The following is a 21459-nucleotide window of genomic DNA, read 5'->3' as shown; positions in this document are numbered from 1 at the left end:
AGTGTGGGTCGCCAATGCTAGAAATTCTGTGATTTTTTTACCTCTTCCTCCAGACGCCCATGAAACATTAGCCTGATTTTTTTTTTTTCCCCCCTCTAAGGGCTCTGATTTCAGTTTAGTTATCTGTACTCTCTTTCCTGTTCACTGGTCCCTGGGTACTCCCTTTACCTGTTCTATTCTCCACAGGAGCTCCTTCTTCTGCTGCTCCCACTCCTGCCGGTCTCTGTCTAGACGGTCAAGAAGTTCCACCTTCTCCCGGTTCCAGTTCTTCTCGCTGTGATGAATCTGCCAGCGCAGGTCCATGACCAGGCCATGACTGTCAGCAAGGAGCTTCTGGTGTGTCTCCCTCTCCTTTCTGAATGCTCCTTTGCTGTCAGTAAAAGAGCCTGCTTCTCCCAAGTTCTTCTCAGTCTTCTCTTCCAGCTGTCAAGGAGAAAGGACTTAGACCTTAATCTCTGGAAAATCTTACATGAACAGGTGGGGAAAATCTTACCACATTTGCATATTATCCTCAGAAACATGTTTAAGTTAAGATTTGACCAATCCCATGGTGGTGGGGGGGAAACAATTCTCATTTTTAAAGCCCTAATTACGAACATTTGACATAGAGAGTCACACAAAACATAAGGCAGTGAGTCCACTTAGCTTCCTGTGGTCTGCCTCTCAGCTCCACGTCCTGCCTCAGTTACCACCATACCTTGCCTGTCCTTCTATAGAGCTCCCTGAGGGCAGGTCCATATCTGTCCCCAAGTCCTCAGCCCCCACATGGAAATGAGGGATGGGCCAGCAGTGGGACTGACCCGTCTATAATAAATATCCATTAAACATCCTTGAGATCAAGTACCAAAACAAACAAATATGTGAAAAAACTTCCATCTAGACATACCATATTCCAATTGCTAAAAACCAAACAGGAAACCTTAGAGGCAGACAGACACAGGACACATAGACACGAATCACAGCCCACCTCTCCTCTGAAACTATCCAAGTCAGAGGACAATGGAGTGGCATCCTTGAATGGCTGCAGGGGAAACTGACCGACTTCTATGGTCAGCAACAATATCTTTCAAAAATAAAGGGGAAAAGGGCTTTCTCAACAAATTTAAAAAAAAAATCACTGCCGGCAGACCTGCACTTCAAGAAATGATGGAAGTTTTCAGGCAGAAGGATTAGGATACTAAGAGACACTCTGATCTACACAAAAAATGAACAATGCAAATGACAAAAGAAATACAAATACAAGCTCATTTCCTTCTATTTTTAAATTTGCTTTAAAGTATTACTGAATGTCTAAAGCAAAACCAGTTGCAGTGTATTGTTTGTTTATAGAAGTAAGGTATGACAACAAGAGCAGAGGACAGGAGGAGGGAGTTGGGAACACACTGTTGCTACAGAACATGATCGATTTTAGTGAAAGATCCGTGAACGTAAGGATGCATCTTTTTCTATTCTAGTTCAGCAGACTGCAGGATTTTTACCTACGGACCATGTTACTCCATTCAATTCTAATGGGTTCTAATCCATTCTTTTCCTTGAAGCCAGAAAAATGTTTTAAAAATGTAAACCAAAATGCTTTACTTCCATGATAAAATCAGGATTAATGTTTCAATCTTTGGCACATTCTTTTTCCTCATACCTGACTAGGTGCAGGTCCTCAAAGATACTCCTTTTTTCATGATGTTTTTTTCCTCTGAAACATCCTTTCTCTCCTTTTCCAGGTACTCACTCATATTCATCTTCTGAGACTCATTCTAAGCAGGACTTTCACAAACAATCCCTCCCTGAACCCTCAGGTTGAGGTGCATGGCCAACATACCCCCTACTTCCTGACAGCACTGTGTATAGGCCTGGTGGGGCACTGATCACACTATTATAAATTACAGCCCTGGTCTGGGTCTCCCACTGCACTGAGAACCCCTTTAAGAAAGGTCTTCTCCGTTGCTGGATCCTTGGCATCTAGGCCAAGGTCTGACTTGGGAGTGAACTGATAGAATCGCCAATTCGGCCAGGGACACAACATGACCTCCATGGAGATAAAATACTTAACTTTTGGTAGAATTTTCCTGTTTTGCTTTTAAGTAGAAGAAGAGTAAAGATGGGAGTATTACAAAGAAACTAGCTTTAGCCCACATTCATTGTTTCTTGGTCTGCAGTGGTTTCAGAAACTTCTTAAAATGATCTGGGCAGAAGATGAATCTTTACCTATTACCACCTGGCTTCTAAGTTGGAAGTCCTAATTTTATTTCATGGTGTCTAGTGATTCTCCCTGAGGCTTTATGTGTAGCATGCATGTGGGTGGCCACCAGGTTTCTCTAAAACAAAGATGAAATATTTTGAAATTGGCTCACATCAAAGATTAGGCCTCCTTTCTTTAGCTACATTTACATCTGCGAAAATATTTAGCTTTCTCCCCCATAAACATATTTTAAAATAGGTTTCAGCTCACCAGAGAGCATCTTACTCATTTTGTCTCCACTCCTGACTCTTCAGGCTGTGCACTAAGATAAACAGAGCCTCTAGTAAGACACCAGGAAGGAGACAGGATTTGTAACTGGGTCAGCGGCTCCAGCAGCCCGGCCTGATGCTTCCGTTTTGCCCTGCTTTGCTGCTTCCTCTGTGGAGAAGGCAGTGTCTCCACTCTACTGGGGGCTGCGAACCTGAATCCAGGGCTCCCCTGGGGCAGCTGGCCATGCCACTGAACTTGTGGGTACCAGGCCGGGTGGGGGGTGGGGGGAGCATTGTTTTCTTTTGACATGACAGGCTCTTTCATCTTTTATCAAGGCCACTTGGAAGATGTCTCCTTTCTGGGCAATTTTTTTTTCTTTTATGACCTAGCCAATTCATATAAAATTTTAATTTAAGATATGCCTCAAAATAGGACTTAGAAAGTAGATGATCAAAGATGCACAGACTTTTCCTCCCATTGTGACCAAGGGGCTGGAAGAAACCTGGAGAAATAATCAGAACAAGAGGATCTGGGGCAGGACGTGATATTGCTTATAAGGGTTTCCAGGGAGAAAACGCTTAGAAAAGAACGTTTCTGGTGATGTCTGACCTTAACAACTATGGCCTTGGTCTAAAATCTCTGAGACGGCTCTGCTTGGTTGGGAAGATGGAGGTAAGACCCCGTTCTCTCTACTCAAGCACTAAAGCCTCCATGATCTGAGACCAGCCACTTCCTCTGGGCCTCCCTTTCCTCCAGGGGAAATAAGGACTGAGATACTAATCAGATTTCTAGGGCTTGTAGTAGAAGGTCTACAAGCTCTTTTCAGTATTTGGAGAAATCTAGAGGAATACATGTTTGCCTTTTTCAAAGATAACTAGGCCACGCTCTGCATTTTCTTTGCACCTGTCTATGACTGTGTGTTCCGATCACCACTTCATGTTGGCCACCCCTTGATGGGGCTAAATACAGCCTTGTTCAACACAGAATGGAAAAATAAATGCTGCTGTCAAAAAGCGCTTGGCGGGGACTGTGCTTCATACTTGGGAGAGGGAATAGGAGGGAGAAGAAGGTGCCTTGAAAAGGCTGGAAATTATTATTTTTTTTTTCCTAAACAGGCTCCACGCTCAGCATGGAGCCCAAGACAGGGCTTGAACTCATGACCCCAGCGATCAAGATCTGAGCTGAGATCGAGAGTCAGATGCTCTACCGGCTGAGCCACCCAGGCGCGCCGAAGCTGGGGATTTTAAAAAGAGCGAGCGAGTGAGCAGGCAGCTATTCCCGGCTCCCCCCCCCCCCCCCCCCGAGTCCTAGCTCTTTGGTCTACCATCACCAAAGATTTGTCGACTGTGTCTTCTCCCCATCTGGCCCAGATGACAGAGGCCCCGCAGCGGGAGCAGGGGGGACCCCCACGGGCAGGTACCTGTTCCAGGCGGCACTTGAGCGCGGCCCACTCCACGTCCCAGGCGGCCTTGTCGCTGGCATACTGCTGCTGCAGCCGCCGCCGTGCGTGCTCATCCTCGCGCAGCTCAGTGCGCAGGTCCTCCAGCAGGCTCTTGAGTGCCCCGAACAGCTGCTGGTTTTCCACCACCTGCGAGAGCGAACATGGAGTTGGTTCTGTCATGTAAGGTTATTCTTTAGGTCATGGCATCAAGGGGGTGCTGGGTTGCGTCCAAGGGGCCATTGCAATGGGTACACAACAGGCAGAAAGTCTGCAGCTTGTGGGACAGAGCTCTAGGGTCCCTATGCTGCCAGCTGTCAGGCTCCCGGAGCTGAAGCCGCTAAGGGCCTGGTGGAACAGGAAGGGGGAACCCCACACTCAGGGCTGGTGCTCCGGGCCCAGAAACAGAAAGGAAGAAGCTGCAGGAGGCCACAGGGCGTCCGGAAGGCAGGGCTGCGAGGAAGCCCAATGTGATTTCAGACATCTGCAGTGAAGGTTGGGAATGCAGATCTGGCAAGATATAAACACTCACCTATATATGTTGTCATTTTAATACCAGCTGTTGAATCAGAAGAGAAAAAAATAAAGGTTCTGTGTCTCTTATCAACATAGGGTGGTCATACTCTAACTTGGATGGATAAGTATGGCCATGGGGGAGGCCATTTTGAGCTTTAATCAAAATCAAATGTAAATGTTTAACATGCATGATGGCTTCCTCATGGTCTTCTGAGACAGAATCACTGTGTCTCTCCTTTGGGCTGCACCAACATCACCAGTAACCATGCACCTGCTTGTTCTCCCTGTGCCTCCCCTGACTACCCCACCACCAATGTGAGTGCATGGAGACAGATAAAACCCAACCCACAACCATGTTTCCTTGGGCCCACACAATGCTCATCTCAAATGAAGTATGTAAACAGGTGTGATAAATGAAAAAAGGATTTTTATCACTAATCTGCTTACACCTAACTTAAAAGATTTTTTATTTTCTAAAACTCACCCTGCCCTTGGAAAGCACATTTCAAAAGCATGACTGCTGTTTTTGTACATTTCAGCATGGGCATTGTATCAGAAAGGCCGGTCCAAGCGAATTAAATACTGAATCAATTACGATATTTGGATAGTAAAAATGCCACGAGCTCATCCCTTCCAATCCAACAGAAAACACTAAAAGTGCATCCTGAGCTCCCAGTCTGGTTCCAGGGCCATCTTGTTGGGTTCATGTATAAGGCAGGTAGAATCAAAGCTCTCTCAGTACTGCTGGAGTCAGACTGTCTCGACTCTGGGGACACAGAGCACCTTACTCTCAGAGACCCCCCCCCCCCCCCACTGCTTGTGCCCAGGGCAGCAGGACAGAGCCCCCAGCTCTCCTCCACCAGATGGAGAGTCTGTCATGCTTCTAAAACCATCTCATTAATCCCTTAAACACCCATGCACAGAGATGAAAATGGACAGCCACCTTTGGGAAGAATTTAAGATACTCTGGCTATCTATATGTTTAGATTTAGAGAGAGTTGAATTAGAAAAGAGAAGCTCTTTAACATGAGTTTTATTACTGAAAACGCCCCAGTTTTCCCTGTAAATTGTCTGCAGTTCTAATATTAGATGCGGTAGACTTTCAATGGGGGTAGAAAGGCCTGTTTGTTAACATTTATAGCTGTTTGGTTTTTCTCCCCTTGACCGTCAATTGTTACTTGAATAGCTCTGAGACTAAAACCAGTAAGAGTACAATCTTGACAACGTCTGAAAGATTCAGCAGCCAGAGAGCCTTCTAAAAATCCTACACGTTCCTTCCAACCAAAATGTAAGTAAATTAACACTACACTCAAAGAGGTGCTCAGGATACATATACAACTGTAATAAATGCAGAATGGTTTCTTTCAACTCTACACCAAAGGTTTTTAAAAATTATGCAAGTGCAGGTGAGTCAGAAGTGTTGCAATAATCTTTTCAGAAATACATACCTTTTTGAGTACAGAATTTGAGAAAAACTATGCTTTATAGTAGATTCATACGCAATAGAAATATCTAAAAAATTTTTTATTTATTTGAGAGCAAGAGAGAGCACAAGCAGGGAGAGCAACAGGCAGAGGGAGATAGAGAAGTAGACTCCCCCACAGAGCAGAGAGCCTGATGTGGGGCTTGATCCCAGGACCTTGGGTCATGACCTGAGCCAAAGGCAGATGCTCAAACGACTGAGCCACCCACACATGCCATCATAAGCTCTTTTCATCTTTGGATTTTAAACTTAAAAAATCACTACTTTTTAAGTCAGAGTATTTTAAGCATAAAGTAATGGGACTAATTTTGATCTAGTCTCTGTGTAGTCATTTAATTCTCACTGAAGAAAACAAAGAAAATCATGTAATCAATTCTTGTATGTAATCAATATCTCCTTACGAACCTTACTTTGTGAGTATCATCAGACTGCGGGGTTTCTAGCCCCACAACAAATGGTTCTGATAACATGAGGACCAGAATTTGTGGTCCTTGAAAGGAGGAATTCACAGAAAAGTATTTTTGCAGACTCTTTTGATTCTTCTGGAAATAAGTATTTTCTGGCATTAGCAAATACCAGATTAAATAAAATTAAGCCTTAACGTTTTCATGCACAGTTGGGTCAGTATAATTATCATAATGTGCTATTATACCAGCATAATATTGATCGCCACGGAATGAGTTCAAAAATTGCTCTGGGACGAAGGTGGCCAAAGGGAGCAAGAGAGTGCACGGAATGGATGTTATTGTACTTGTGATAATCACCCAGGAGCAGCATGTGTCACTGCAAGAAGCCAGACTAGCTCTCTCCACCATTGGTGTACAACATCGAGAACTGAGGTCCAAATAAAAATTTCTGAAGACCCAGATGGGCAGGATACTTCAAACCTCTTCAGGTACAAAAACCCAATAATGAAAAGTAATACTAATTGTCTCTAATAGAGGGGGTGCTAAGTCAGGTGTGCCCATCACTCACCGGTAGGATCTCATTGGCCTCTCTCATCAATCCTGGGCGCATACCATCCCGTTCCCTGGGTGACAGTGGAGGAACCAGAGCATGCGCAAACGCAGCAACCGCCGGGCTCTCCCAGGCAGGAGGTGCACAGCGCAGACTGCGCTCCCGGTCTGTCCCACCCGAGGCTGGACAAACGGAGCCAACCTATCTATATCTAAATTCTGACATTATACACTACCCAGGCTTTTTTGTTTTTGTTTTTGTTTTTTCTTTTTCTTTAAATTTTGCCTAAGAGAAGCCACCTCATCTCTGGAAACAAATTCCATCCCCAGATCAATGGAAATAGTATTAGTAAGCCATCCTGAAAGAATGCCTTGTCTCACATTTTTCCTCTGTGGGGGCCCTTGCTGGGCAATGCTTTCAGTAAAAAGACGACCCTAATAACGTTAAGAACGGCATCAAGATTCTTTGGGCCATTTAGAGGTCTTTGGGTGAAAGTCATCTTGGCTACAGAACTTTCTGAAACTTCTATGCCAGGGGCCCAATTATGCAACCTTTTAGTTTATAGATCTGTTAAGTGTAGGTCAATTTCAATCAAAAACACCAATTTTTCAACCTCTTCAAGATCAGCTGGCTGGTTTTCTTGTGTAGAAGCAGGATAAAATCGCTGCCACCATTTCCTTTTCTGCAGGCTTAGGTTATTTCAGCCGTTCCAAGTTCATCTCTCTTTGGCAAGGCTTGCAATGATCCCAAAACTGGGATTAGGAGCTTGACTGTGCTATAAAGTGCTAACTTTATTACAGGTTCAAGGTTGGGCTTCTGCCAATAAGACTACTACCCAAAAATACAATAAATATTACTAATAGAAAGTAAAAAGGAAGCTTCTGGGAAAGAGAACACACCAAAATATTTGTGATGTAATGACAACTACTTCATAAAATCATTCTTGCCTAAGATTTCTAAGATAAGGTGTTTCATAATTCTATGAAAGACCTAAACTACCACCAACCACTTTGCTTGTCTCAGAGCTGTTAATTTGGGAGATGGGTTTAATAGAAAGTTGGAACAGATACACTGACCGGCCACTAAAGGCTGACCCACAGAGAGCCAGGTGGCCTCTACTTCGTGCTCATCTAGGCTAGCAGACATAGGCAGGGAGTTCCAGAATGCTATGGTAGCTGTGCCTGACCACCAGCACAGGCGTAGTTCCTATTTCATACTTATAAAGAGGGGGACCTCATATCCTATTCAATTCCTCTACCTGCAAGAATCCCAGGATAAGTCCTTTACTGTGAGATCAGACCAAAAGGATACATTGACACATTTTAATAAAGAAGCCATTTGTCATTCTTACTTTCATTGTTTCATTCAGATTAATTTTAAGATTCTTTTCTAAAACGACTCTCCTCCCACAGTTAAGAGAATGAGTCACTGAAGACCAGCCATGAAAATCCCCGGTAGAGGGTTATAGAGATGAGAAATTCATTTATGTACAGGGGCACCTGGGTGGCTCAGTGGGTTACCTCTGCCTTCGGCTCAGGTCATCATCTCAGGGTCCTGGAATCGAGCCCCACATAGGGCTCTCTGTTCAGCGGGGAGCCTTCTTCCCCCCTCTCTCTGCCTGCCTCTCTGCCTACTTATGATCTCTCTTCCTGTCAAATAAATAAATAAAATCTTTAAAAAAAATTTTTAAAAATCATCTGTCCTTTGGCTGAGAACATGCCCGGTGATCCAGGCCACAAGGGCTTCTCAGGGCAGGTCACTGTAATTTTCAGAGAGCTTCCCAAGAATAGATGTGGGCTTGTGAAAGAAAGGATGGACATATGTTTAGTAAGTTATAACACAGGTTATCAGCCAAAGGCTCCAAGAAAACCAGGGCAGATGTGATGAAAATCAAGTGGCCAGAGGGGAAGAAATCACTTATGAGCAAGGTTTAGGGTTTACTGCTGATCGTGGCTGATGCTGGGAGGCAGGGCAGGGGTCGGAGAGTCCTTTCCTGAGTATCCTCTAGTACTTGTGGTTCTTCACTCCTGTGCCTGTGCTATTTGCACAGTAACAGTAACAGACAAAAACACATCACCAACATAAAATGTTTCATAATCATAAGCTTTAGTCTGGTTCCTTATACAAAGAGTTGCACGTCTCTTAGGGGAGGTTATAAAGTTGTAGAATCTGAAAAATGAATCATGGTACATACAAAATTGAAGGTAAAAGTGATCCAGGCTCAAGAGGATGGCTTCTTTATTGGGAGGGGGGAATAAAGTCAGAGCAGATCAGTTTCTGACGTACAGAACTGTACGTTTCTTGTCTGGCAGAGGTGCTCTTTCTGGAAGTTTCCACATCTTGGGCAAAGCAAAAAAGGTGGGCACCAAGGTGAGTCAACTGGGAGGCCCAAGGTGCCAAAGGTACTCAATCTACAAGAGAGAGGCTGACTTCTACCGAGGGGGGCTTCTGAAGGCCCTGAGCCCCAGACGAGTCCTGGATGAGCTGAGTGACAAAGGTCCTGGGGAATAGATGCTAGCCATTTCTAAAGCAGGTCCTGAGGGGGGAATCTTCAGGGAGCCGCTGTAGGTGAAGACTAACGTGAAACATAATTTCATTAGCTCTTGCTCTGAATTTTAAATTAGGTTCTATATATTTATGCTTAGCTGCTTTAATAAAGAATATTATATCCCCTCCCTGGATGAAAAAGTAACTTCTCTCTTTGAATAAATTAATCCAATTCATAGACAATTAGCTAGTGGAATCACAGGGCCATAATGCTGGGACTCTTAGTCACTTTGCATTAAAAATCTTGATTTGGGGAACTCCTAGTAAGCATAAAATGCCTATGTGGGTCTCAAAAGCTTCATGTCGTGGCCAGCGTCCCGGAGCTCAGTGAGAGCGATACAATAAGCTCTTGCCTATTTTCCAGCTCTTCCAGAAGTCCGGGCAAACTGAAAGTGCTTTCTGTTCTCGAGGACAATCAGGTCGCGGCCGCTAGATCACTAGACCTGTAACTAAAAATCAGTCGATGGGGAACATTCACACGGCTGAACATTTTCCAACCTGATGATCTTTTATGAATTATTCCCAAGGGTGACTTGATACACACACATTTTTCTTTTTCTTTTTTTTTTAACCACTTTGGACAATGATGCATTTTGCCATCCACTGTGTTCAACTGTGAGAATGCTCACTATGACACACAGCGGAAGTCCAAGGCCTGGGGAATTAGGTCCCTGGCGTGTTTAGCCTTGGGACAGGAGGTAGGCCACGTCACCGTGCTGCTTATCACCTTGGCAGGTTCTCAGAGTTTCTGAATAGGGTGCGGCTCTCTGGGACACGTGTCCCTGCTCTTGCAGGCAGGCTGCCTAGCTAATACCCATGCCACGGAAGGGCAGGCAAATCTGCTAACGGAGAACGTTCGCTCCCAGGCTACCAGCTGTCGTACAGTAGAGCGCATTAATCTTCTGTCCTCGGGCGGACGGCTTCGTGCACTTGACTCCTGTAGACAGACGGGGCCATGAAAGGCCACCTGGATTCTGCCAGGCCGCACCCTGTCCTGCAGGCTGCCCCCCGCCCCCGCCCCATTGGCCTCTTCTGCACACCATACAAAGTGGAAATTCACGACTCCCACTGCCACTTCCGAGGGGACTAACGAAAAAAAATCAGCTTTGGAAGGAGCGGGCAAAGAGAGATGATGTTAAAATATGCTGAATGTGAGGTTCCAGCTGACTGACTTTACATTATTTTCCACTCCCAGGGTAACATTTTCCGTGAGAACTGTTTAAAAACCAGATGTGTTACATTTTTTCCCTTTTCCTAAGCGTCTGGACGCACGGGCTGGAAACACCCAACACGTGACCTGAGACACGACAGGTTTAGGGCTAAGAGGCAGTCAGTCAGTCAGTGGGTGCTCTCTGAGTTAATACCAGATGCTTTAAAGAACTGCCTGACATCTCTTTGAAAAATGGTAAAAGCGGTAGGTTTTTGAGGATTATTTGCAAGGTAGCATTGTATTTCCTAACTAGAGCCATTGCTGGAAAACTCACTCCACGCGTTAAGAACTCCCCAGGGACCCTGGCATAATGACAAACTTCCTAATAAGTGTAATTAAACATTCATTTGAAAGTGCAACCTCTTTCTTGAGTCATATTATTCAGGGGAAACGAAGGGCGGATGGGCGTGCAGAGAAAACAGCTCTTTAGTTGTAAAAATCTGATTTGTCTAAGAAGAGAAAGCAGACCGGGGCGGCGGGGAGTAGGGTTGGGGAAAGACACACAGCCCTGAGGCCTGCGCTCAGACATCACGATTTTTCTCATTTGGAGCTGAGCCAGAGTTCTGATGACAACCCTCTCCCACTTGACCCTCTGAGGCTCGGAGGGAGGAGCCGCAGCTGTGGGGTCCAGCACGCAGGGTGTGGCCAGAAATGTCTGTGGTCCGGGAGCCACACCGCCCCACCCTGGGTCACTGTGCACTTCGGGCCCACCCGCACCTGCCCCTCCCTGCCAGAGCCAAGAGTCTAGGGCTTGGGGCTTCTGGCTCTGCCCTGCAGAACCCTCAAAGAAGCAACACAGGATAGGAAAAGACTCAGACCAGGAAGGCTGCGAGGAAGGAAGCTTTAACACTGGGTACTTCCCAGGGTCTCTCAGCACGCCAAAGCCGACACAGCTGCTGTTTTGTAATGGGCGGCATCAATAGTATCTTCTGGCTGATTAAGCAGGGGCTATCTGCTTAATAATTAATAAATGTGACATTTGGTATTCATAATGATTTCATATTATGCACTGAAATCCCATCTCCATATACGCTTTTCCGTTTTTCTAAGTGTCATCAAAAATAAATTTTTTTTTGAGTGGCCCAAAAAGAACTTGAAACACTTTATACATGTTTGGGATTAAAAAAAAAAAAAATACTTTTTCTTTCCTCCTTATGCAAGAGGTTGCCTAATTCGTGAGGCTGCCGATATCCATTCAGCCAAACATCAACAAAAAGAGCCCCTGTACCTTCTTGTTCTGGCCCCGAGGAGGGTGCTGCCCCCGGTAAAGTCTCTTTCGTGGAAGAACAGTCAGCCTTTCTGAAGTCACAGATCCTTCTACACACCACTCTATAAGTCCCCCTTTTCCTTCTCAGGTACGTTTGCCGGCCCTTCCAATTGATCGGATCCTACCATGCCCCTTATTGACATGTGTAAGGCAAATGGACCAATGGGCTGATGCTGAAATAAAGCCTTAATGATATGATTTCTAGCACAAGCACAGTGACAGGCCACCACAGGCGCTCAGTGTTTTCCGCTCCCCAGAACACAGCACATAAAGTACGATGACCCAGACGTAGGCTAGGAGTCTATTCTCAGGTGTGGGTCACATGAGGAGCTGGAACCTTGGCACCCACCTGCCTGTGGAGCTGTCCCCCATGTGTAGGCTGCAGCCTCGATCCGTGGTCACCCGTTTGCACCGCGGGGTGTGCAGAATGCTCTCCCATCGAAAAGCCGCAGCCTGGACTGTTGTCATCTCGGTCTGGGCTGTCCCCCTTGGGCTCCCCCTGAACTCCAAGCTCACCGAGCCTGGGGAGGGTCTCTGGATGCTCGCTCTGAAAACAGCAGGAGACAACAGTCACAGCTCTACCCAACCCCTTTGCTTGCAGCCTGGTTTATTGCTTGAGGGTAATTCTCCCCTTTATGGGTTATCATGTCTTGACTTCTCAGCCCTTTCCTGAACATGCTCAGTTAGCCCATTTCATTCACTGGCCACTTTCTTCACGGAAACAGCACACTGTGGATATGCAATCGGTCAGAAAAGATCGGAAATTTGACTGTAACTTATTTTGATAATGAAAAGTTTTATTATTTATAAATCAGTATTGATGACTGGTACGGTATTATAAGCTGGAGAAGGAGGAACTCCAAAGCGCTGATCAGCAGTGAACTTTACAACCACTTCTAGGCTTTGCGCAAAGGTGGTTTTCAATGTCAAGGTTATCTGGAAGCAGGCTGAATTAATTTGGGAGGACTTTCCTCCCCGAAGAAAGAAACAACGGTATCTGCCCCTTCCTAGGATGACTTAAAATTACGTACAGTGAAAAGCAGATGAAAACTCTGTGGGGGCTAAGAGGAAACCAATATTCACGAGGCCCTGAAGCAGCAGACAAAGGAGCCAGGGGTGTGGCTGCCCAGTGCACACCCCATGGCAGTGGCCAGAAGGCAAGGCCCGAAGGAGCCCACAGGGCTAAAGGCCACAGGGACTGAATCAGTCAGAATCAACCAGAAAGCAAATGACTCTGTGCTATTTCTGTGATGAATCTGGGAGTGCAGGCAGAAGGGGGGCGGGGCACGTATGCAAATGTCAGAGGTGGCAAAACGCAGACCCATCTGGAGCAGAGCAGAGACCCTTATCAAACCACATGGGCAGAACGGGCTCTAGCATTTAGGAACAAAAAACCAAAACGGAAAGGAGACAGAAAGATTCAGAACTCAGTCTGACAAACCAGCAAGGCTTCTCAAGAGACACACAGGACCTCAGGGTGACAATGCGCATGACTTCAAAGGTCAGCAAGGGGAAAAATGGCCACACAGCTTCGCAGCACAGTGGAGTTCGAGACAAGGGCTCTGACAACGAGGCCAGGGAACAGCACAGAATTCTTGGTCTAATATAGAACTGGACAACATGTTGCATTTCCCGTGCCTGGATTGGGCTTGATAAAATCATCCTAAGTAACAGAATGTGACTTTGTGTGTAGGGGGGTAGAGGGACAGCAGGGCCGGGTTACCTCAGTGAAGTCCTCGCCTTCCTCCTCCATCTGCTTCCCTTGCCTCCAATGCTTCAGCAGCCACCGGAGTTTGACATAGAACAGGAAAATGTTCTGCTTCAAGGACCGGAGCTCCTGCTGCATCAGATTCCTCTCGTCACTCCAGGTTCGCTCATGGAGGGTGTTTTGCAAAGCCAGGCTGTGCATTTCTAGTTCTTTCCACCTTAAGGCATAGAGGTGCTCCTCCTCCATCTTGAATGGAAAGAGAGACACGAGTGTGACGGCAGCTATTCCAATGTGCCGCAACACCAAACCAAGTTTTGATCAAGTTGCCCCTGGGACGGGAAACACAGACTCCCCCAAAGCCCAGGAAACTCCTTGAGAGGTGTACTATTTAGGAAACCTCAAGGGTTTTCCGATTCGGAAGGAAACGCTATTTCAAACCAAGGTGCTATCGTCAGTTCTCCTTGTCAAGTCTCCCGTGGTGTTTTTTGGAGGTCTCTAAGCTTCAGGAAAATCGTTTCTCGGATGGACGGCTCACAGAGGACTTCCATGCCCATTCCCTTTGCCCTCTGTTTGTGGGCCTGCAAAAGGCACACTGCAATTGGAAGCGGGGGTGGGGGGGAGGTTAAGTGGAAACCCTTCTCCTTGGTTTCCTAAGCCTTCTAGTGTGCACCACCCTCAGAAGACAGGAGAAAGCAAGCTGATGGAAAGGCCCACAGAGAGCGGGAGAGCGAGGTGGGCGGATGGGGGAGCAGGGATTGTCCTGGAGGCAAGGTCCTCGGCCACAGATGGTGGGGAGCAAAGAGGAAAGTATGCTGAGAACCTCCTTCCACACTTAGCATTCCACATTCTCATTGGCTACAAGTAACTCTTAGGGAAATAAAGCATTGCTGAAAAAGAAGTGTTTTCCATTTCTATGCTCAGTTCCTGCTTTTCAACATGGGTACAGGCGCTCTTCCAAGCAATAAACAATGACTATGTCGGTAATGACTAAGCAAAGGGGTGTGAATAGAATCTTATTGCACAGAGAAGGGCACAAAAATAATATCAATAGTAGCTAAATGAAAGCTTTCTGTTCCACAGACTGGGGGTGGGGGTGGGGTAGGATTCTAATGCCAGCCTTGTAGTTATCAGCTGTCCTCTCCCAATTTAACACTCCCTCTTGGCCAAACACCAAGGCTTTGAGTTTTGTTTTGTCTTATTTTCCTAAAGGACTCCATTAGTGCTCCAAAACCCATGGAGCTGTGACTACGGCTGCCTGTGGTCGACACCATCCTATGTGTTAATGCCAGTGAAGAAGGAGGGGCAGCTCTGGGAAGACCCCGGCTGTGCACAGAGACTGGCGTGGTCACTGTCAAAACACCAGATCTTTCCTGCACTGCAAGCTGGGAGAACACAAACATAGTGGTGATTTCATTCCCCATCTCGGCAGCCCTCAGAGTCCCACCGTGGGTTCTCTTCCCGGTGGGCACAAGAGCAGGATGAGCGGGGAGGGGGGAAAGTCTTGTCTTCAATACACTCCCTTGTCTTGAACCCAAGTACTACCATACCTGGGACCCTGCTATTTTGCTCTTAGCATCTCCAGGGATAAACTCACTTCCAAAGATAAACTTTTGGTGCAGGGAAAAAAAAAAAAAAGTTAAATTATTTAGGAAGTGAGGGCTCGTGTCTGTAACTCCCTTCTCCTAGCAACTCTGGGAATTAACAGATTCAGGATTTAACAACTCTGATTTAACAGATCATGGATAATTAGCCAGTAACTAAGCGAGGAGAGTTAATAAGGCCGCAGCTCAATCAATGGCAGTTTTCTGAAGACAACCGTTGAGGGTGGGCCTGGTATTTCTCTCAGAAAATTTACCTAACATTGGGAAAGCTTACAAATCTGATTATTATGATTATTATGGACACCCTTTCCTGTCCAGGTGTGTTAAGGCCCTCTGTGATGCTCCTTTGCTGGCTACGGCTACGTAGGTCAGATGTTAGGAAGAACTTCCTGAGACCACAACATAAATAGTGAAAAGCATGTTTTAGAGGAGGAAGATGGACAGCTGTCTTCATGAGATGTCCTCAGGGCAGCTCAACCGGATCCAGGAGTCCAGGAGCCTGCGAGTGACAGACAACGCTCTTTCAAATACATCCTGTCACCTGTCTCCAGGGGGCTCTGCGCTCAGAGCCCTGGTTGTGCTGAAATTGTGTTACATATTTACCTTCCGAATCTTGTTTGTAAATTTCTCTGTCTCCTCTTGATGCAGTCTGGTCGCCCGCGTAAGCTGACCCTGCAGCTCCTCTAGCGATACACTCTGTTCAGGTAAAACAGGGGGGCCCCTGAGCTGATCGGTGGGATAAAGGAAGGGGTTTAGTGGAATCGAGAACTCTGCCTGACGGGAAGACGCAGGACAGACATCTGCACAAGCCAGGGACACACACGGAGCGACACAGCATGGGCGGGCGCTGTAGCAGTGGAGTGAGTTCAGCGGCAACTCAGGGCCCTGGGGTTGTCTGTGATGGGCAACCCCGGCCGTCCTCAGCTCCCACCTGGAAGACAGGTGCTTAGCGGTGCCTGTCGCCCGAACGTGGGCTACCACCGTCCCCGCCACCCAGGCCGAGCCAGGGGTGGCAATGACCAGCTCACACAAGTTGGTCTTTAAGATTCACTGCCTGAGTTCATTCCAGGTTGCAGCATTCATTTGCTCCGAGGCTTTCCTTGCAGAGATTTTCCTGCCCTGTCAAGAGTGCCTTTGTTTCCTCTGAGCACCAGGGATAAGTGGGGTGGGGTGCCTTTGGGGACCAGAAACCTCTTTTGAGTTGTACACATTGCCTAAGAGGAACTGCAACAAAGATCTGCTTATTACATTTTGGGTTAAAAATAGCTAAAGGAATCCTTCTTCATGCCCTTTACTGGTAAACTCTACCTCTTGGTAAAAGCCTGTCTTTTGTGCCTTTTATGTCCAAATGGCAATGATCAAGAAGTAGGGGCTATTATGTTTTAAGTAAAGTGTATTTTTTAAGAAACGGAAACAGTTATATTTAAAATTCTCAGGCATTACTAAAATCAAAGCATGACGTTTTACCCACTTGGTTTATGTTGCTTGAAGGCAGGGGTTCATAAATCCAGGAACTAGAGTGGATTGTTGCAATTAAAATAGAACCTACTGGTTCATTCTGATGAGCTAATCTGTCCTTTCTCACAGAGGATACTGTTCGCTCATCCTAAATGGCTGTGACCTGGGTTGTTGGGACCAAATATCATGCCCCAAGAACAGGAAACGGAGGGGAATGGAGGGAAGTGCAGATCTCCTCCTTTAGCACAAGGGATGATCAAGGGTTTACAGGAAAAAGGATGACGACAGAAAATCAGAGATGCTGGGGATTTGCCAACTTTTAGGTAACATTTCGGGAAGCTAGATATTTCAGTTCATCCTACTTTCAAGAAATCAGGAACTACTGAGGACCATCATGCCTCTTGGAGTTGCTTGTTACTAGAGATGATTACTATAGACTTTTATATTTACTAGGCTGGGCTTCCAGTTCTCGCTGAAAAGAGGCATTTCTCCCCACATTAAACTTATGCCAAGGACTAGTTTCTCATTTTTAAGAGAACTACTTTGTTTTTTAGAATGTATGGTCTTTTACAGTAATGACTTAATCTTTTCTCCTGTTTGCCTGCCTTTCGAGGTTGTGAACACACCTAATTTGTCATCTCTGATGTTCTAGAAGAATCTCAAGGCGTATCTGGGAGTAGAATCCTGCAGTTGGCCATCAGCTAGCTCTTGCTCCAGAAGCGTGTTTTGGGCTTGTGTGTTTGCGGTTTTGCACTGTGAGCTCATCTTCAGTGGGGATTAGCTATGATCTTGTATGCAACCTGGGTTAAGGATGGGCCTCCAGGACGGATTTGTGTTCCCAGAAGCCAGTGACAGAACACCAATTCTCCTTCCCTTGGGGACTCCTAGCCAATAGGTAACATCAGTTCAAAGTCTGATCCCGGTGAGGCTGACTGTCCGGTATGGTTATGTAGGGGGAGACTTCAGGCTGGTAGACAAGCTTCCCTCTACCAATAGGCAGACATCTCTCCAGCTGAGGCTTACACAGTGTGCAGCCCCTGGAGGCCCTGGGTCATTGCTCTCTCCACCTGTCTTGGGCCCAAGGCCCTATGTCCTGTTCCTGTGCAGCTGTTAATGCCTAAGGCTCTGGGTTCCCAATTCTGGCAACTCTCCCCCTAACCTGCTCCTAAAAGCCACAGACACTGCTGCTCTGATGTTCCCTTCTCAAACCAATCCCAACCCCTGAAGATTTTCCTAAATCTGGGGGAGAATTCAGCTACCTATTTAAAGAGACATCTTTTATTAGGCAGCACTTTATTCAATAAGTATTTATTGAGCACCTATAGTACTCGGAACTATACTAAGGATTTATGAGTACATAAAGCTGCCCCAAATTCCTGCCCTCCTGGGGTGTCCCACTTTGCACAGAAGTGTCTTTATGTGCCTCAGGCTACTTTCTTCCCAGTTTAACTTTTTTTGGCTACTCATTATTCTGTACATTTAAGATATAAAAATCCTCCATATTTGGATACATCTCCTACTAGTCCAAGAATCCTCCATATGCAGAGATGTTGAAAAGGGCATCCCAGGGGTACCTGGGTGACTCAGTTGTTACGTGTCTGCCTTCGGCTCAGGTCATGGTCCCAGGGTCCTGGGACCAAGCCCCACATCGGGCTCCCTGCTCCACAGGAAGCCTGCTTCTCCCTCTCCCACTCCCCCTGCTTGTGTGCCCTCTCTCACTGTGTCTCTGTCAAATAAATAAATAAAAATAATTTTAAAAAAGAAAGAAAAAGGCATCCTAATTAAGCCTAACTTTCAAGAAAACCAAAGACGTGTTAATTTAGTTTCTATACATGAAACCAAACGAGTTTGGCTTAAATCTTAATGAATAATGTAGATAAACTGTTTTTTATTTTAAACAAATCTATGAGCCTCATACCTAAGCACTGATTTAAAAATGTGTCCCTCTATTGGAACCACAACTTCAAAGGCTCACCTTGAAGATGAAAAGGACCCTTGAAGTCCTACGAAGTCATTCATCTGGGGCATCTGGTTTACCTACAGTGGCTCCCTGTCACCCGTGGAAATGTGTCAACAACAGAAACTTCCTCATCTGCTACAAGTTTTATTTTACTGTCCATTTTTGCTGATGGAATCTTAAAACCCCTCAGGCAAGTTCAGTGTTCCTAGCTGGGATGCCGTCACTCCAGTGTTACAAAAAACAAAATACAAACATGCTACAGTCCAAGTTTCTGTCCAGAATTATTCCACGGCCACACAATTGCATCCAACCACATACATTAGGACCAAGTGTTCACATGACACATAGATGTCCTCTAGAAAATAGATACTTCCCTTCATTACCAAATTCCCAAAGGGTTGATTCTAAAAGCCTTCCTTGGCCCACTTACCTAAGATTCTGATTGTACATCAAATTCGCCTTGACCTCTCTCTACGTAAGGCAGTCTATTGCAACAAATACCATCCTTACTTGATCCCAAGGCTGTGGAGACGTAGCGAGCTCGATGTCACAACCACCTTCCCTGGCAATGTACTGAATGCCACCACTCGTGCTTTCCCCAGGTGGCTGAGTCCCACACCACTTTACCATGGGAATTTCTGGACCTCTTCAGAGAAAGTGGCTTATAGATCACTTTCCACACTTAAGAAGTCGCCTGCATTATCTCGAAGCAAAAACAGGAGTGCTTTTCATTATAGTCGCTATTAGCAATGCTCCTTAAATAACAGGACTCTATTCTACCTCTATCCCCAGGACTTCATTTTCTGGTGAGTTCCATTTTGTTCTGGCCAGTTTTGTAACTGCTTCTTCCAAAAGCCGTAGAGGAGGTCAATGCCCGTGTACACATACTTGGCATAAAACCCCACATCATTTTACCACGGCTGGTATTTCACAGCTGGGGCATGAGGGGTCCCAAATGCTTCGTGTATGTCGTTGATTAAGGGATCAAAGGAGGAGCTCGGGAAGAGAGCTCTTTGAAATTTCTGATCTAGAAATTCAATCCTCTGGGTATGGGCTCGGTATCATTTATATCTGAAACGTGACCAGGGCCCATGCTTGGCCACTTCTCATTCAGAACTATTTTTAAGGTGCCCCGCACATTCCAAGCTGCGTATTCTACACACTGCTCTCTCTTAACAAGTCGGAATCTCTCAGCAGATTTGTCAGGACCTGCAGGGAGCAAAGTCAGGGAAGAATCTGGTGCACGGCAGGAGCATCTAGCGAACATCTACTCAGATGAATAGGCACCAGAAATATCTGTCCTTCTGAAGTCTGGTTTTGTTTTTGTTTTTTTTTTTTACCTCTGAGCTAATTTTGGTGTGCTTACATTAATGGGTTAGTGGGTTCTAGTGCCTTCTGACTTCAGCTTGTTCTGCCTCTTCCTGTTTTAAGAGTGCTGGGTGTGGATATTCCCTTCGCTCCTGAAGATGTACGTGTGTCCCAAGCAGCAGGCCTTCTGCTGCACAGATACGTCACCTCCTGAAATGCTCCCCTGTTCGAAGGTGGTTTTTCCTTTTCTCCTTCTTGGTGTGCTTGCTCTTACCAGTGCTAGTACTGCGAGTAGTGGCTTAACCCAGCCCAAACACCCAAATCGTCCAAAGTAAGAATACGCCTTCTCTCCTCTTACCCCAAACACGAAAATCTACACAGATTTCAGAGAGGGCATTTCACAAATGGAACTTGAGAAATTGATCCTTTGTTAAAACTTCAGCTCGAATTCAGAAAGTTTTTTTCCTCTTTGAAGCTGTTGATACTAGGCGTCCTTTCGGCTCCCCACTCCCAAGAATTCAGAACAGAGCTAAAGAAAATTCACACTTGCAGAGTATGAATCAGCTTGCACAGACAATTAGTAACTTCAAGGGCAATGTAAGAGAAGGAAGAACACTACTCGAGGTACATTGGCTTCAGTCGTGGGCCCATTCTGGATGAAAGAGTCCGAGTTCACCTTTTCTGCAGTTACAGGGTGCTCTAGGGTGTCAGGCTGTGTGCACGAGGCTCCATCGGGAGCTCCTTCTAGGTCGGGCTGCCCCGCTCAACGCAGGGGAGCTCTGTGCTCCGTTTCATGACAGCTTCATTGGAAAGTTTTGGGCAACGGATCTGAAGATGTTTTCATTAAGAGGCTTTTACGAGTTCTGCCTCTAGCATTGTCCATTGTCCAGTTCTTTAACCCCCATGTAATACTGGAAGACCAAACTAAGCAGGGGACACCCACCCCAGGGACTGAGCAGCTCCTCTAAGACCTCCAAGGGGTTTATGCTGGGCTTCTATCATAAAAGGAAAAACTACAGAGCTGTCCAAGTGATTCTAGAATACGTCTTATCTTTTTAAAAATTTTTAAAAAAATAGAACGTGTTTGCCTACATAATTGAGTCTTCTGTGTGAAATGCCTTAAGGGATAAAAAAGTCAGAACAAAGGATGTTTCAGTCCCAATGGATACTAGCCCCCTCTTAGGAAATGATGCTCTCTGGGCCTTGCCTTTCACTGTGAGCTTTTTAGCTTTCTCATCAAACTCTGTAAAATTAAAGGAAACTGAAGATGTTTAAAGGAGGTGACACAGCATGGCAAGAAAGCTGGTTTTCTCCTGCACGGAAGGGGGGAATTTGCCTGAAGACCTGACATTCCCTTCTGAGCTATACTGTGCAGTGATCCCAAGTCACCCCATGGCACTGGCCAGCTCTGCTGATCTACTTCTCAGGGAGGTGTATTTTCCCGGAACACTCAGTCTGAGTGAATGAACTAGGTTTCTCTTTCCCAAGTCAATGGTTTCTGAAGGTATGCGATGCCATGTGTGTATGTGGCAGGCAACGGGGAAACTTATCAACACCTCA

The 21459-nt window shown here is 46.0% G+C and overlaps 1 protein-coding gene across 8 annotated transcripts in view; it reads right to left on the bottom strand.

Annotated features, from left to right (window-relative positions):
- The window catches only part of MTCL1 (microtubule crosslinking factor 1), a 124465-nt gene that overhangs the window by 19457 nt on the left and 83549 nt on the right, over positions 1–21459 (bottom strand). For 5 of the 8 annotated variants that reach the window (XM_059138747.1, XM_059138750.1, XM_059138741.1 and 2 more), the window contains 5 exons: positions 15777–15869; positions 13588–13818; positions 12214–12411; positions 3867–4034; positions 169–423 (listed from right to left, as the gene is read on the bottom strand). In XM_059138747.1, coding sequence (XP_058994730.1) covers positions 169–423; positions 3867–4034; positions 12214–12411; positions 13588–13818; positions 15777–15869 — 945 coding nt within the window. The remainder of the gene's footprint in view (positions 1–168; positions 424–3866; positions 4035–12213; positions 12412–13587; positions 13819–15776; positions 15870–21459) is intronic. The other 3 variants (XM_059138746.1, XM_059138749.1, XM_059138748.1) reach the window with 1 other exon arrangement.

This window comes from Mustela lutreola, chromosome 11 (assembly GCF_030435805.1).
Source record: "Mustela lutreola isolate mMusLut2 chromosome 11, mMusLut2.pri, whole genome shotgun sequence".
In the NCBI taxonomy this organism is placed as follows: domain Eukaryota; kingdom Metazoa; phylum Chordata; class Mammalia; order Carnivora; family Mustelidae; genus Mustela; species Mustela lutreola.
The sequence above is the reverse complement of the archived record's forward strand: the minus strand, read 5'-3'. Positions and strand labels throughout refer to the sequence as shown.